Source organism: Lasiosphaeria miniovina (assembly GCF_030549165.1).
Source record: "Lasiosphaeria miniovina strain SMH2392-1A chromosome Unknown B0T26scaffold_3, whole genome shotgun sequence".
In the NCBI taxonomy this organism is placed as follows: Eukaryota; Fungi; Ascomycota; class Sordariomycetes; order Sordariales; family Lasiosphaeriaceae; genus Lasiosphaeria; species Lasiosphaeria miniovina.
Genome location: NW_026848222.1, coordinates 6120399 through 6134730, shown reverse-complemented (window position 1 = coordinate 6134730; position 14332 = coordinate 6120399). Strand labels below are relative to the sequence as shown.

At 56.4% G+C, this 14332-nt stretch overlaps 7 protein-coding genes across 7 annotated transcripts; 2 read left to right on the top strand and 5 right to left on the bottom strand.

Moving 5' to 3' along the window:
- Positions 1-521: 521 nt before the first annotated feature.
- B0T26DRAFT_675006 (uncharacterized protein) lies at positions 522-1812 on the bottom strand (the record flags this gene model as incomplete). The annotated part of the gene is made up of 5 exons (XM_060439775.1): positions 522-711; positions 859-882; positions 983-1264; positions 1325-1593; positions 1624-1812. 5 exons carry the CDS (start codon positions 1810-1812, stop codon positions 522-524), a joined length of 954 nt encoding a protein of 317 aa, XP_060299360.1.
- Positions 1813-2517: 705 nt separating this feature from the next.
- On the bottom strand, positions 2518-3579 carry B0T26DRAFT_811850 (uncharacterized protein; the record flags this gene model as incomplete). The annotated part of the gene is made up of 7 exons (XM_060447291.1): positions 2518-2645; positions 2682-2930; positions 2991-3044; positions 3098-3235; positions 3281-3361; positions 3413-3504; positions 3549-3579. 7 exons carry the CDS (start codon positions 3577-3579, stop codon positions 2574-2576), a joined length of 717 nt encoding a protein of 238 aa, XP_060299359.1. The 3' UTR covers positions 2518-2573.
- Positions 3580-3966: 387 nt separating this feature from the next.
- On the top strand, positions 3967-4369 carry B0T26DRAFT_675004 (uncharacterized protein; the record flags this gene model as incomplete). Its single annotated transcript, XM_060439774.1, has 2 exons — positions 3967-4154; positions 4192-4369. The coding sequence occupies 2 exons, from the start codon at positions 3967-3969 to the stop codon at positions 4367-4369; spliced, it is 366 nt and encodes a 121-aa protein (XP_060299358.1).
- Positions 4370-5790: 1421 nt separating this feature from the next.
- On the top strand, positions 5791-7729 carry B0T26DRAFT_801964 (uncharacterized protein). The gene is made up of 2 exons (XM_060447040.1): positions 5791-6740; positions 6808-7729. The coding sequence occupies exons 1-2, from the start codon at positions 6130-6132 to the stop codon at positions 7385-7387; spliced, it is 1191 nt and encodes a 396-aa protein (XP_060299357.1). The 5' UTR covers positions 5791-6129; the 3' UTR covers positions 7388-7729.
- On the bottom strand, positions 7730-9763 carry B0T26DRAFT_871278 (uncharacterized protein; the record flags this gene model as incomplete). Its single annotated transcript, XM_060447920.1, has 5 exons — positions 7730-8303; positions 8395-8503; positions 8684-8859; positions 8930-9060; positions 9124-9763. The coding sequence occupies 5 exons, from the start codon at positions 9761-9763 to the stop codon at positions 7854-7856; spliced, it is 1506 nt and encodes a 501-aa protein (XP_060299356.1). The 3' UTR covers positions 7730-7853.
- A 1037-nt stretch (positions 9764-10800) lies between these two features.
- On the bottom strand, positions 10801-11420 carry B0T26DRAFT_706410 (uncharacterized protein; the record flags this gene model as incomplete). The annotated part of the gene is made up of 2 exons (XM_060441807.1): positions 11204-11420; positions 10801-11144 (listed from the first exon to the last, which is right to left on the bottom strand). The coding sequence occupies exons 1-2, from the start codon at positions 11240-11242 to the stop codon at positions 10803-10805; spliced, it is 381 nt and encodes a 126-aa protein (XP_060299355.1). The 5' UTR covers positions 11243-11420.
- Positions 11421-11888: 468 nt separating this feature from the next.
- B0T26DRAFT_260663 (uncharacterized protein) lies at positions 11889-13338 on the bottom strand. The gene is made up of 4 exons (XM_060434039.1): positions 13120-13338; positions 12788-13061; positions 12679-12709; positions 11889-12607 (listed from the first exon to the last, which is right to left on the bottom strand). Exons 2-4 carry the CDS (start codon positions 12943-12945, stop codon positions 12176-12178), a joined length of 621 nt encoding a protein of 206 aa, XP_060299354.1. The 5' UTR covers positions 12946-13061; positions 13120-13338; the 3' UTR covers positions 11889-12175.
- Positions 13339-14332: the final 994 nt, after the last annotated feature.

Sequence of the window (14332 nt, the reverse complement as noted above, 5' to 3'; positions counted from 1 at the left end):
TTTTCTTGTCGCAAGCATCCACATTAACACCGTTGACGGTTCCTGCATCATGTTTGGGGGCAATTATTGACCGGTAATTAGTCTGGCAAGCAAGGACTTCGTTAATTTAGTGAAGCGACCCCCGGCTTTGCAACATTAACTAAACACAGCCGCGCAGTATTTCTGTGGCATTGGGAGTTTGGAATATGAGTGTAGGCTTTTTATTGAACCGGGGGAATTTTGCAGTTGTCTGTAAACAACCGCTTGGAAGGACTTGGTTCACTTAATTAGACCTCCGAACGGTTTTGTGTGGAATAGGTCAAAGTTTGGAGCCGTGCATGGGCGCCCGCATTGATGAGCAGAACAATGAACGAAAAGAAGCAAAGGTACACCAGAATGGCTTTTAATAGTTTTCAGGATGAAAGAAGTCGATTGTAACAACATGCAACACAGCTTTGCGTTGACCATATTGCATTCTAACTTGTTCTTATTTACACACATTCATTACCATTATCCCCTCACACACCTCACACCCTGATATACTATCCTAGGTCCTCCTTCTTAATATCTCTCAACGTCAGGCTATTACCTAAATACGCGAAGTGGTTCTTAGAGCGGTACGTGAACTCAAAGTCCTGGAAGCGCGGGGAGCGGACCGACTCGAGGAAGTGGTTGAAGGAGCCGGGCCAGGGGCCGGCGATGCGGCCGGTGACGGTGCCGCCCTTGCACCAGCTGTTTCAGTTGCCGGAAAACGCCAGCAGCTCCATGACGGCGTCCTTGTAGTCGTTAAACTCGGTGCTGGCGGCGCGGCTGACCACCACGCTCTTAACGTTTTGCCGCTGGATCTTGTCGACAAACGCCAGCGCAAAGTCGACCTACGCCTCGATGGACGGCATTAGCAACCTGTTAGAGGTGGGCGTGTTGAGGCCAACCACTACTGCACGCAGACACTGTTAACCGTGCACAGTACGGCAAAGACCAGAAAGGCAAACGGGGAAAACACGCATTAAAGTAGTTCGGCATGTCGGGCACGGCGCACGTGAAATACGCCTCGGCGCCCGTCTTGGCCCACGTCTGGCCGAGGTCGACGCCGGCGCGGCCCGTGACGGCGAACGCGGGCACGTACGACGTGTCGTAGCTCGTGGCCGCGATGATGATGTCGACCTCGTACGTCTTGTCGCTAGCCGTGACGACGCCCGTGGCCGTCACCTCGGCGATGCCGTCGCGCACTAGCTCTACGTTGGCCTCCTGCAGCGCCTCGAGGTAGCCCTCGCCGAGCGTGACTCTGGCAGACACTGAGGGTTAGCAAGGATTTTGGCTGTGATGGTGTAGAAGGGAGAATTACCGCTTGCAGCCGACGTCGAGCTTGGGCACCAGCTGCTCGCGCAGGACCGGGGCCATCTTGTACAGGCGCTCGCGCATGCTCTTCTCGACAATGTCGCGGCTGGCCTGCTGCTGCGGCGATCCCTTGTAGAAGTTGGGGAAGCGCGAGTTGAGCTCGTGGTCGACCTCGCGGCGGTAGGCGAGCAGCACGGCGGGGTCGTCGCGGAACTGCTGCTTCTGCTGCTCTGTATACACGGTGGCGCGGCCGCCGGGGTCCAGGCGGCCGACGAACTGCGGCGCGATCTACGTCGGCGACCGCACGAAGTTGACCAGCGACTTGACGACCGGCTGCACCGTCGGCACTACCTGGATGGCCGACGACCCGGCGCCGATGACGGCCACGCGCTTGCAGGCTAGGTCCAGCCCGGGAGGATAGTTGCCCGTGTGGGCTAGCGTACTGGCGAACGACTGCAGCCCCGCGATGTTGAAGCACAAGCAATATAGACGCATTTCGTCTTATCGTGATGCTCGCTCGGCTTGGGGTTGCGAATGCGGCAGCCTATGTGGTGCGGCGGAGCCAAGAAGCCGAGCCGTCGGCAATGGCGCCCCCTCTCCGCCTCCTAGCCTATCTCGAGACCTCCTTCGCAAAAGGCGACCCCTCTCGGGATGTGACCCCTAGCCTTGCAGCCTCGGACCCATCGATCCGGGGAGCGACCTGGAGAGTTGACGTCTTCTCCGCAGGGAAACCTTCACGCAACGCAACGATCCGGCAGACCCGACGGTACGAATGCCGGGGGAGGGTAAACACGTCTCAGGGGATCTGCAAGTCGGGTTGTGACAAGAACCAAAGATTCCAGACCTCCAGGGCGTGTCTGTACCACAGCGCTTGGGCAGCCAATCCGTGGAGGCAAAACTGGGATAGTTCTAATTTCTGCATGAACTGTCACTTTCTTCTTGGCGTTGTTGTAGAATAGGGGGGATACTGACGGACTAGAAAAATAAGATCAATGTGCATGTAGACGTGATGGATCTAACAATGTCCCTGCATGTTGTAGATCGCAGTGGCCATCCTTTGTACCATAGCACACGCAGTGAAAACTGGACATCAGGGCAAGGCATTTTGTCATCTGCGAGTTGCCACGCCACAGGCCAGTCTGTGGCGTGGCAAGTCGCAGCCGTGACAAGAAGTGTGCATCGTGAACAGTAATTGGTATTCATTACTATAATCGTGACACATCTCCACCTGACGCCAGCCGTGCCTTTGCCACCGTCTACTTCTCAAACACAATCGTCGTCTTGAGCACGCCAATAGGCTTGACCTCGACCTCGACCACGTCGCCGTGCTACAGGGGCGTTTTGGGGTTTTAGAACCAGCCGACGCCCGCCGGGGTGCCCGTGAGGATGGCGGTGCCAGCCGGGAGCGTGGTAGTCTGCGACAGAAAGCTCAGCAGCTGGTCGACGGCGAAGATGAAGTCGAGAGGGCTGTTCTGGACTGTGCAGCCGTTGACGCGCGTCGTGATGCTGCCGCGCGCGTCGGGCGTGATGTGCGACGGGTTCACCAGCCGCGGGCCCAGCGGCGCGAACTTGTCGAAACCCTTGGCGTACGTGTACTGCCCACCGCACGACCGCTAGAAGAAGCGCGCCGTCAGGTCGTTGCCGATCGTGTACCCCAGGATGTGCGACGCCACGTCGGCAGCCGCTACATTCTTCATGCTTTTGCGCAGCACAATGGTGAGCTCGCCCTATTGCCTATCAGTCGCACATCACGAATCAACAAAGTGTGTGCGTCACGTACCTCAAAGTCGGGGAAGAATTTCTGCGCCTGCACTGGGAACGGCACTTCAGTGTCCAGGTCAGCCAGAGATGCAGCAGGCTTGTACCACATGGGCGGAGTTGCGGGAATAGAGAGCCGTGCGACGAGTGCCGACGTGAGCTCCAATAGACAATCAGGTTCGCAAGCAACTGTTGGGGAACGTACCGACGCCTCATTGGCGTGGTTCCAGTAGTTTAGGCCAACGCAGATGATGGGGATGCCTGTCGTTGGGACGGGAGCGAGAAGCTGTTTGTTGCCCTGGCGTCTGTTTGTCACCAACCCAAACTTGGAGCTTGCCTTCTCGACCGTCACATCGACACCACCAGTCTCGGACTCCAGATCGTCAATGGTCGCATAACCCTTGACGGACGACCGGTGGCAGGGGCGGCCTCTAGCGGAAGAGCCGCCTAGTATTCGCGCCCGTCTGCCGCACCAAAGCGGATCAAGTTGTCCCAGACAGCCATCCTTTCTGTATCGAAGCTAGGTAGATCTGGGGAGCCACAACAGAAATGTCAGTTGAGCGATGATGAAGATTGATACCGCCATCGAAATACCGAAACAATGCCGTCGAGGGCGGAGGTCCCCTACAAACCCCGTCGAGGGCCGGTGGCGCAAGCGCTAGGCTTGTCGGTACCATGAATCTCAGCTATTGCCGCCACCGGATTACGGAGCAAACTATATGTCATCAACCGGGCCGCTTACGGCGTCGCTGTAAGACGTGCCGAGGGGTGATAAACGACGCTATTCCCGTAATTTCGAACAGCACGAACATCTCAAATTGCATCACCGTACTCTGATACAAACCATCTCGTTCCCCGTAGCACATCTTCACACCACCAGAGACCCGAGTCATGGCTGACCTAAAGTTCCTCCCCGGCCGCATCGGCACAACAAAGAACTCGCCCGACAAGATCCAGCTGGCGCGGCTGAGCTACGTGCTGGTGCAGCACCCAGACCTGGAGGCGTCCGACGTGTTCGCGCACGACTTCGGCTTCACCGAGGCGGCGCGGGACGGCGACGAGACCATATACTACCGGGGGTACGGGCGAAGCATGCTGCTACGTGGCGACGCGGAGCTGCGACGGCGCGCGGCACTTTGACGGTGCGGCGTACCTGACCAAGACAGAGCGCGACTTTAAGCTCACGGCAGCGCTCAAGGAGAGTTCGGCCGTGGGGCAGAACCCCGCGACGGGCGGCGGCGGTTCCTTCGTTGACCTGGCGTCGCCATCGGGCACCAAGATGCGCGTTGTTTAGGGTGCCGAGCAGCCGCCCGCTCCCGTCAAGGCGACACAGCCACCGAGATCCACAAGGGCGGGTAAAACACAACTTTGGAAAAGACCCGGAAAGGTTCGCTTTCCTGTCTTGCACCCTTGAAGATCACAACGCCGACGCCAGAGTCGCACCCCGAGTTTCATCTGTGGAAGCTTGGCTACACGCCACACCAGGTCTACGACACCTTGCTGACAGGATTCCAGTAAGACATGGAATTGCACTCACGGTATGCTAGTTTGAGCTAACGTCAAGCTCAGTTTTTGTAACGGCGACAAGAGACCACAGGTTAGCGGGAGGTTTGGACCCACTGGGTCTGGGTTTTGGAGGTAAACAGAACTTGTCAGGGGTGTTGTGGAAGACGTCTAAGCTGACTTGTGGATTGTGGATAAGACACGAATACTCGGTCGAGCCAGAGGACAATCTCGACGGCGTGCAGGGCCACTTCTGGAAGACCCTCGGTCCCTGGATGGTAATATCAGGACCCAAGCTTTCGAGGACTCTTGCAAAGACAGTTGTCGAGTTTCCCAGGGAGGAGCTATTAGCGAACCTCGGGAAGGCGGGAGAATACTTTCCCTGAGGCGACAGTTCCTCCCTGTACCAGAACATCGGATAAGCGACCAGCAGAAATGCGAGGACTTGGTGCTTCTGGGACCAGAAATTGGCAGATGAATAGTCGAGGCACTTGGAATCTTGAATGAAACCGCGCATGATACCACCATACAATAAAGAATAGCAGAGTTAAGATTTCAACGGGTCGGCTTGTGCAGACAGCAGGAAGTGCATTACGGGTTGAGTTGATCCCACTGCTGCAGGTACCCGAGGTAGGTTGATGCAGTCCTAAGAGCAAATGAGAGCATTCAGAGAAGATCTGGCAAAGTGCACCTTGACGGCTGTGAGTTTGACATTTCGTGCCTTCTGCTCAAGTTTCGAATGGCGACTCGGCTGATTTTTCATCAGAGGTGTCCAAATGGAAGGCACGTTGAAGGTATTTCGGACCCCCACGGCAGCAACGATCGATGGCAACAACGGCGCTGGGGCCTGGGCAGGGCGCGTTCAGGCCACGCTTGCTGCAGCTAGCGATAGAAGCCTGCAGTGGCAGACGGTGACAGGTGACTGACGAACGGGATGGCACCTCAGGCTGCCGCCGTCGCTGCAAGAAGACAATCATTCGTCCACTTGTGCGGCGTCGGTCCCGAACGGTTGGAACTTCGGAGGATGCTGTTCTGCAAGTTGCTGCAGAACACTAGTTCCGCTGCTGGAATTTGCATTGCGACGGATACGACACAGTTGACCCCACTTCCATTTCCTCGCTCTTTGGTGGTTTGGCGGGTGCTGCCAGCGGCCTCCCGTTCGAAATTCCATTTCGGCAGCTGTCTGCCTCGTCCAGAGCCAAACGCCACCAAACTCGGGGTCCAGAGGGCCCCAGCGTGATTGGCTACTCGCCGCAGCAACCCCAAACTCTGAAACAGAAGCCGCAGGGCAGAATTCCGCGCGCGGCACTGCCCGTCGCTGCTGCACTTTCGTTAACCCCGCCGCTGACAGCACCAGGTTGTGGGGCCTGGGCAACCTCGCACTCTCTTTCCTCCTCGCGTCGCAAGGTTCTATTTCAGCACTCGTGGTGCTGCACGACGCGTCGACCTTTCTTCGCAGCATCAACAGCTGCGACGAGGGTTTGGCTACTCGTCTTCACGCCAATTTGCACATTGGTGGTAAATCTGACGTCGACGCCCCCCCCCGAAGCCATGGGGGTCGGGGAATATCTCCGTCGCGCGTTCCGTCGAAAGAAGTCGAGCAAGGAAAAGGAACCCGCGAGCGGTGCTCCTGTGGTCACGCCACCGCTAATCATCCACCACGGCATCGAGTCATCGTCGAGCGACGAAGCCGACGTGAAGACCATCACCAAAATCGAGATGCAGCAGGCTATCGACAACCAGGACACCTGCGTCCTGTTCGCCAAGCTCCCGCTCGAGATCCGGCGCCAAATCTACCGCGCCGTCTGGGAGAGCTACCTCAAGACCTACCACATGTCGCCCTCCACCCCGGGCTCCAGCCTCCGCCTGCACATCTACACGGACGGGTCGCGTCCTAACAGCCTATCTCATAGCCAGTGTGTCGTACCTGCCGGCCCGCGCGATGACACCGACGTCACAGACCCCTGGCCGTTCGATGCACACCCGGCCCCGGCCCTAATGCCGCCCAAGTGGTTCTGGTTTGCCTGCGTCATGCGCTTGCACTGGGGCAAGCATGGGCCCTGCCAGCACGCCCACATGCGGCGGTGGAATCCCCTCTCAGGCAGCGTCACGCCCGCCGAGAAGAGCCCGTTCCTGCCGCTGTTTCTGACATGCAAGAAAATGTAAGTTTGCCGCGAGGTGGTTCCAACAACCAAGCAATCAACCAGAAAGCTAATTCGCCGAATTTAGATACTGGGAGGCCATTGTCTCGTTTTTCGAGACTGTGACGCTCATCTTCACGTCGTCAGAGGACGCCATCCGCTTCTTTGTCCAGAAGCCCCACCCGTTTTTGGGCCATCTCCGCTTTCTTGAGTTCGGCTTCGCCAACCCCAACGACCACCTCTTCCTGGGCCGTATCCGGCGAAGCGGCGTGCCCGGCGAGAACCCGCCCGGCAACATGCTGGTCGCGGCCGACGGCGGCGTCGTGTACGGCCAGAAGCTGTGGTCCGACATTCTGCAGGGCGTGCAGGCGGCGACCCCCGAGCTCCGAGACCTGGACGTGACCATGGCCGGGCGCATCTCGCACACGCAGGTCCTCAAGCGGTTTGGCTACCATCGGCGGACTACCTCCCAGGATAAGACCAGGGCGGCAGACGAAGCCCGTTCGGTGTCGGGCTCAGACGACGAGGACGAGGCGGGGCCGTCTAACGACGTTCCTATCTGGAAGCTGCGCGGCAAGCTGGCGGTGAATTTCCAGGCCGAGCAGCGGCGCTATGTGCAGCGAGGCGACAGGGTTGTACGCTTGCGGCGAAGCCTGACGCCGTCGTGATCGACACTCCCTAGTTGTCGATGGATACCGGCTTGGAGGGGCTGGTAGGATTTGCGGGCTCTTTGTATGAAATAGCATATGTACGAGCAGATGGTTGGGCGTGGACGTTGGACGTGACTTTTGTATTGTTATTGTACTGGCTACTACCTAGGAGGTCCATAGACTCCATACGTGTTGTATGGCACTCGAAGTCTCGACTACCTATGCGATTTTAATGCCCAAGGACTGGACATTCTAACAAGGTAATCACCGGTTGAGAAGCAAGTTTCCTCTCATTGTCAAGTAGACGGTAATTACCTGTGTAACAATTACCAGGAACAAAGCTGACGCATCATTGGACCCTATCTAGATTGCATGCTCTCCTATTTTGATTGTCGCTCGTGACAGAATATCAAGCCCCTGACATGATATCAGTGACCTTTCAGATCTTGAAAGGCCACCCGCTGGTCGAGATTCAAGGATTGAACTACATCAGAACCCCAGTCCCATCACCAGAAACACGCCCAACCACTTCAAAAGCCTCTCGTACAACCTCCCTCATCTCACCCGTCATATCCAGCCCCTGCACCTCATCCGTCGTATCCAGCCCCCGCACCTCATCCGTCATATCCAGCCCCTGCACCTCATCCTCCGCAGCCCAGACAGACCCAGCATGCTCATCCTCACTCACAACCACCTCGCCGTCCCCCACCCACTCAACCGCAACAACATAGTTCAGCTGGATCGCCCGCTTCGACACGGCTCCCGCACCCCCGCCAGCCACCGCCTTAGACGTCGTCGTGTAACACATCGGCCGCAGCCCCGTCTCCTCGCGCTCCTCGCGCACCACCGCGGCCGCGACGCTAGGGTCGCTCTCGTCGACCTTGCCGCCGGGGATCTCGAACACGCTGGGTAGATACGTCTCGTGCGCCGCGCGCTGGAGGAGGAGGATGTGTGGTGCTGATGGGCTGGCTGGCGCTGTTGGTGGTAGTGTTGGCGGTCGTGTGGCGGAATATGGCGGCGCCTACGACGAGTTTGTCGTAGGGTTGTCCGGTGGGGGCGAGGGGGTGTGTGAGCAAGCTGTTGCGAGATGGTGAGAGGATCGAGGCGTCGATGTCGGGGTCGGTTGCGATGGTGCTAGTGTCCATTTTTTTGGGGGGGGGGGGAGGGGCTGTTGCGAGGGACGTTGGATTGGAGTTAGATTTGGATTTGTTGGGTACGTTTGCAAAAGGGCACTCGTTGGAGATCATATCATGTCCAGGCAAGGAAGACGACGTTCAAGATGGAAAGTCCGTCTTCCCGTGTCTCGGCGCTTACCTGCAGGTCTTGTGAAATGCCGGGCCATGTTTGGACGAAGGACTCAGCTCGCGGCAGCGGTGTGGCCCAGACCAGTGCCGCCAGCGTTTTTGGCTAACTTCGCCACCAGAAGAACCCTCGCCGTGGACGTTGTCCGCCTGAACCGGCAGCTTGGGCGTTTGCGGCTGTCGTCGAGGCTGGTCCAGCCGTTCCAAGCTCTATATCAGCCGGGCCCTGAGCAGTACTGGTGGCGTCTTGCCCGGCTACGGTCTGAACCGTGAACGCAAGCCCGACTTCCTGGTTCCTCATCGCGATTGCTGCGCGCAAATTCTTTGCTTCCAATTCCTTGGCCTCGTTTAGCTTCCTTTTCGCCTCTGTGATCTCCTTGTCTATTTGTTCTGGCACCAGTCATGTTAGTTCCAGACTTATCACCCACTGGCACAAATAATGGTAACAAATACCTTTTGTCTTTCGTGGTCGCCCTACCAACGGAAGGGAGAACAGCCGCCGCTCTGCTTCCTCAGCAAAGCGCCGAGAAGACAAGAGGAGATCGAAGGGGCCGCTGTCTACGACAAGAAAGCGTGTGAGGTTCGACTGCGCCTCGCCTTGTCTGTACCAAGGCAGGTTCACCCGGTGTGTCGGCTTGTAGATGGCCTTGTCGAGGCCTTCGATGTCCTCCTGCTGGACCTCGGGTATTTCTATCAGGCTGCCGAAGTCGAAGCCTATCCGGGCAAGATACTCGCGGGTGACAAAGTCTGCCCGCGAGCCCGTGTCGAGCTTGATCCGGGCGGGACGGTAGTCGAACCGGTCGCCGCCTGTTCTCGTCGGATCCTCCATTAGGATCATGCCCCTTTCGTGGTTTTCGAGCTGGACGGTTCCGTTTATGACGTAGTCGTCGGCCTCCAACGAGCCTAGGTCCCGCCTGATTAGATTTTGCACAGCTTTGACGATCTGCATCTGGTGTTGATCCGTGGACCTGAAACCAGAGCTAACACCGCCGGCTTCGGCCTCAACCTTCCCTTCCGCGCCCGAGGAGCCATCGGCTGGGCGTCGGCTGGTATCAACAGTGGCAGATACGGAAAGTTCGGTGAGTTTCGCCATGGTAGCACTAGCGCGCCATTCAATATTAGCAACCGGAGTGAGCCGACAGATTGGGGCCTTTGATGTTGGTTGTGTGACCAAAACACTTGCCTTAGTTCCACCAGCTGCCCTCGGAGTCGGATTCTATCGATGGAGGTAAATTAACAGGTTGTCGAGTTTATGGCGCTTTGTTAACCTACTCGGAAAAAGCATTGCGCAGCAAGCCGACCTTGTCGCGGAAAACGGCGACGGAGCTGTTGAGCTGTTTTTCTTGGAACAATATGAAGGCCAGTATATTGAAAATCCGCCACCGACTTCGGTAAATGGCGTCTTGAGCCTTGAAAGCGAGAATAGAGATATCTCGTCCCTGGCGGTAGGTAGCGTAAAGTAAGTCTTCTACGTGCCGAGGAGCTTGTACGGGGCCGCTCTGGTTGGTCTGATAGCACTCTTCAACCACGCCCAGCAGTACCGCTATCTCGTTGTCCAGAAGCTGGGATTTCGATGGAAACTCGGATGCAGCTCTGATCAGGTCCGAGACGGGGAATACTACTAATATAGTCAATGAGAAAACCGACGAGACCAGCAGCGTTACCGAAATTGGATCTGCCATCTTTTTTCTCGTTTTTGCTGGCAGAGAAATCGTGAAACAACATAGAGATGAAGCCAGGAAAAGGAGAGTGAGGTACCTAACAGGGAAAGATGGCCTGGCTTTTAATGTGATCCTCAAATGCATGGGGCCTAACGTGAGAAAAGCGGAAATCGCACCTCTTTCTCTTCCAATAAGGACTGTCGGGGTTCTGATCCCAATCCCCGCCACGGCGCTTCCGAAAGCAGGATTAAGGCCTGATCATCTCGCGTCTAGCTCTTATTGGTGGTGGCCTAGTGCGTCTAGTCGTGCGGCGCAACACCAAATGCATGTTTTCCTGCAAATCAGTCCAACTTGGGTTAGCCGCGTCTCCCGCGTGTAGAGGGATGGTGTACAATTTTATGCTTGCTGCGTGCGGCTGGGACTGTTCCCGTTGCCCCCCACCTAAGAGCCTTGTCCAATTCCAACATGGCGTCAATCTCCACAACGACAACCCCAAAAGTGTTGGGGCGTCTGTGCACGGTACCTTGCTCTTTGTCTTCCCAAACTATGGCCCATTCGCAACGTAGCTATCCTCGACTGGCGGCCCTTATGCGCAAGGAGAAGAACGTTGCCATATTCCGCCGGTTCGAACACCTCAACATCCTCTGTCTCCTTTCGCTCCAAGCCTAGATTGTCCAACTCGAAAAGGAGTTCAGGATAGAATGCGTCGCCGACGACAGCAGCCGATCGCCCCCGGCATCCGAATACAGCAGCAATTTTAAGCTGGTATTTTAGCTCCGCGACCAGGGCCGAGATGATTGCCGCAACAGCTACGTGAGTCTCTCATCATGGTTTTCCTTCAGTGGGCGCAGTGTCTTACACTTGTGGTACAGGTTTGCGGCCATAGAGGTTGTGTTCATTGGGACTGCCATCAGCGCAGGATCGGCCGGGGATCAGAGTACAAATGTTGGTATAAACGGCACCTTGTGTAGCAACGGGACCACAGTTGGATAGGATTAGCGGAAATATTTTATTTCATGTGCTCAAGGAGAGACTTTTACTGTTAGATCTATCACTAAAGACAAATGGCTTATACCCAATTACCCGTCACCATGCACTCGCCAAATAACCATGGTTAAACATTTGCCGCGGTACAGCAAAAAGTCAAACAATTGAACGGTACTAGCAAAGTCATTCAGACCGACGGAAATATCCGTATTTGATAATTACTCTAGCATACACCAAGCCCCTTTTGCCCAGGCAACTCAAACCGCACATAAACAATTCGAACAAACTCTAGGAAAGCTGTTTTATCTCGCGCGTTCTTGACTTGACTGGTTGAGTGTTCAAAACGACAAAATGTGCTAACCGAATGCAGAAGCAACACGAGCACAGAGCATTCCGGTGTGCTCCCTGCCTGCTGCGCTTTGTGCTGCCTGCTTCACGTTATGCACAACCTTTCGAACGGCCCAGGAACCAACGGTATGTCTCGTTTCCTTAGCTCCCTGTCTGGGGTGAGGGCATTGAAGCCAGCCTTGAGTAATTATTTTCTATTCAAGGTCGGTAGACGCACATGTATCTTTCATTGTTACAATGCAAAAACGCAGTTGCTGCCATACAATGGATGTATGGCAGCACTGAGCAGATTTATTAGGTTTCGACTTGTCAACTAATTACAAGAAACTGCAACACAAGAAACAGCCTTGAAACCACAACAAGCCAACGAGAAATTCAACGACAGCTTTTCAAAAAGGGTGAAATCTACAACCTGATATCGCCTGCATCCGGACAGCACAACAAAGAAACCTCCCCCACAAACCCAATTGATCAGCAATCATCGCCCCCCTTCAGGAATCACAAGCCCATCACAGCCCGTGCTGATGCCGGTGGGCGGCGACCTTCTCAGCCTTCCACTGGGCCCAGTCGCGGTGCTTGACGGGGTCGATGAGCGAGGGGTTGCGGTCGGCGGCAGCGGCGTTGCCCTGGGCGCGCGATGTGGTGAAGTCGCGCAGGAAGCTGAAGGACCGGCACACGTGCGTCTGGTCGGCGTCGATGTAGTTGTGCCGCGCGCCGTCCATGTACCGCGTCGGGATCAGCGTCGTGCTGCCGTAGCACTGGATCGTCTGCCGCAGCGCGTCCAGGCAGTGTTCTGTGGCAGTGTGTGTCAAGTGTTGGTTATCTGGTGTGATTAGTGGCAGGGGGTGGAAGGGAGGCGGTGGTTGCTTACCCGTGTGGAACGGCCCGTGAGAATGCCGCGCGGGATAGTAGTCTGGGTGCATCATCATGCGGAGCGCGTTCTGCGAGGTGGTGTTAGAGATTTTGTCGTGGCAATGAAGGAGGCCAGCTGTATGTCCGTTGGATAACTAACCACGCAGTGCAATGTGTGAAACACTTCGAGTCTACGGCCCAGACGAACTCCTCAGCATGTTGCACACAAAACATCGAGGATGAACTGCGGCTGTGAGAAAGAAACTTACCCGGCGCTGTAGCCGCCGCGCTTCTGGTCGACAAACTCGAAGCGCCTGTCTCCCCAGGCCCGCGTCGCCTCCTCCTCGGAGATGGCAAAGTAGCGGTCGTGGATGAGGCGGTTCCAGTTGGCGTCGATCTCGGGACTCGGCGGGCCGAACAGCTTCATGTTCTCGGGCCACGGCGCCGTTTCGTCCACGACATCGAGATATCCGCTGCCGTTGGCAGTGAAGTGAGGGGTGCGCGTGAACTTCACCCTTTCCAATGGGATCTTGGACGGCAGGACTGGGTGGGTTTTACGTGTTAACATTCGCATGCTAGGCTCGCAAAGGGGGAAACTTACTGATGTCGGTATCGAAGCCATCTTCGTAAGTACCATAAGGACTTCCGCTGCTCTGCCGCTCAAGCACGAGCAGCAGCGATGTGACTGCGAAGAAGATACCCAACAGCCACGGAGCAACGGTGAGTATCTGCGACAGCGACAGCCACCGCCGTGTCTTGTCGCCGGCGAGGACATCGCTGCTTGGCCCGAGGAAGCTTTCATGCTCCCCCTTTTCTGAGTCGGGGTCGACGGCGGTGTATGAGCTGTGCGAGGTCAGAGACATGGTGAAAGGGTGGCTCGAAGCTATGCAGAGCTTGTTGGGCACTGGCAAGAAAAAGACAAAATTCTTGGCGAGTCAGGGTATTTAGAAGGGAGTGAGAGGCGCTCGCTCGGTCTCTGAAGAGGGAGAGAGAGAGAGAGAGAGAGAGAGAGATGGAAAGAGAGAGCGGTATTGGGCAGAGGGAGAGTGTGGGGTGGGGGGCTCGATAGGATCTGATGACACGAGAGGATCAGGAGCTACGGTTTTGCTACAAGTCTAAACTCGGCTGAAATCCATGCTGCCGAAGTTACCTCGGAAGACGTGCTGGTTGCGAGATAAGTCGAAGTTGCAGGACACGCCCGCACGATGTTTTCGATATTCCATGTGTAAACTCAGAAGCGGAAAACAACTCGCGATGCAGTCTGCCATTGAACGGCTGGCCCAATGACTGATGCAGGCCATTCCGAGCGAGGAAAAGCGAAGCGACGGTGTGCTTCTTGAGATGGAGATGGAGGTCTGGGTCGGCTGTCATCACAACAGTCGCGCGACATGTTGCCTGCTTTGGTCGAGGTCGCCGCGTTGGTACCACGTGAAAGCAGGCTATACGCCAAAGACACTCGTCGGCTTATCCCTGTGCTAATCATGACCGACACTGGAGACTGCACGCCAAGATCTTGCGCTATTTCGATGGTAGTGGCGAAAGAACGACGTGATGGGCGCGAGCCAAGGCCTGGAATGCAGCTGCAGGCCGAGCTCAGTATTGGCTTGGCGCTTGCACGAGTCAGTTGTCGACTGCCGGATAATGCGGAGAAACCGGTCTATGTCTCGGTTTTCGTGACAATGGCCCGCAGCGCTGCATGCCAAGATGCGCGGATACCGGAGGTGCTGGCCAGAATAAAAATAACAGTTGCATTGCCAAGCCGCGGAACCATGAGGGTGTGCTTCCTCGCTGCAGACGGCCCAAGGAGGTGCCGT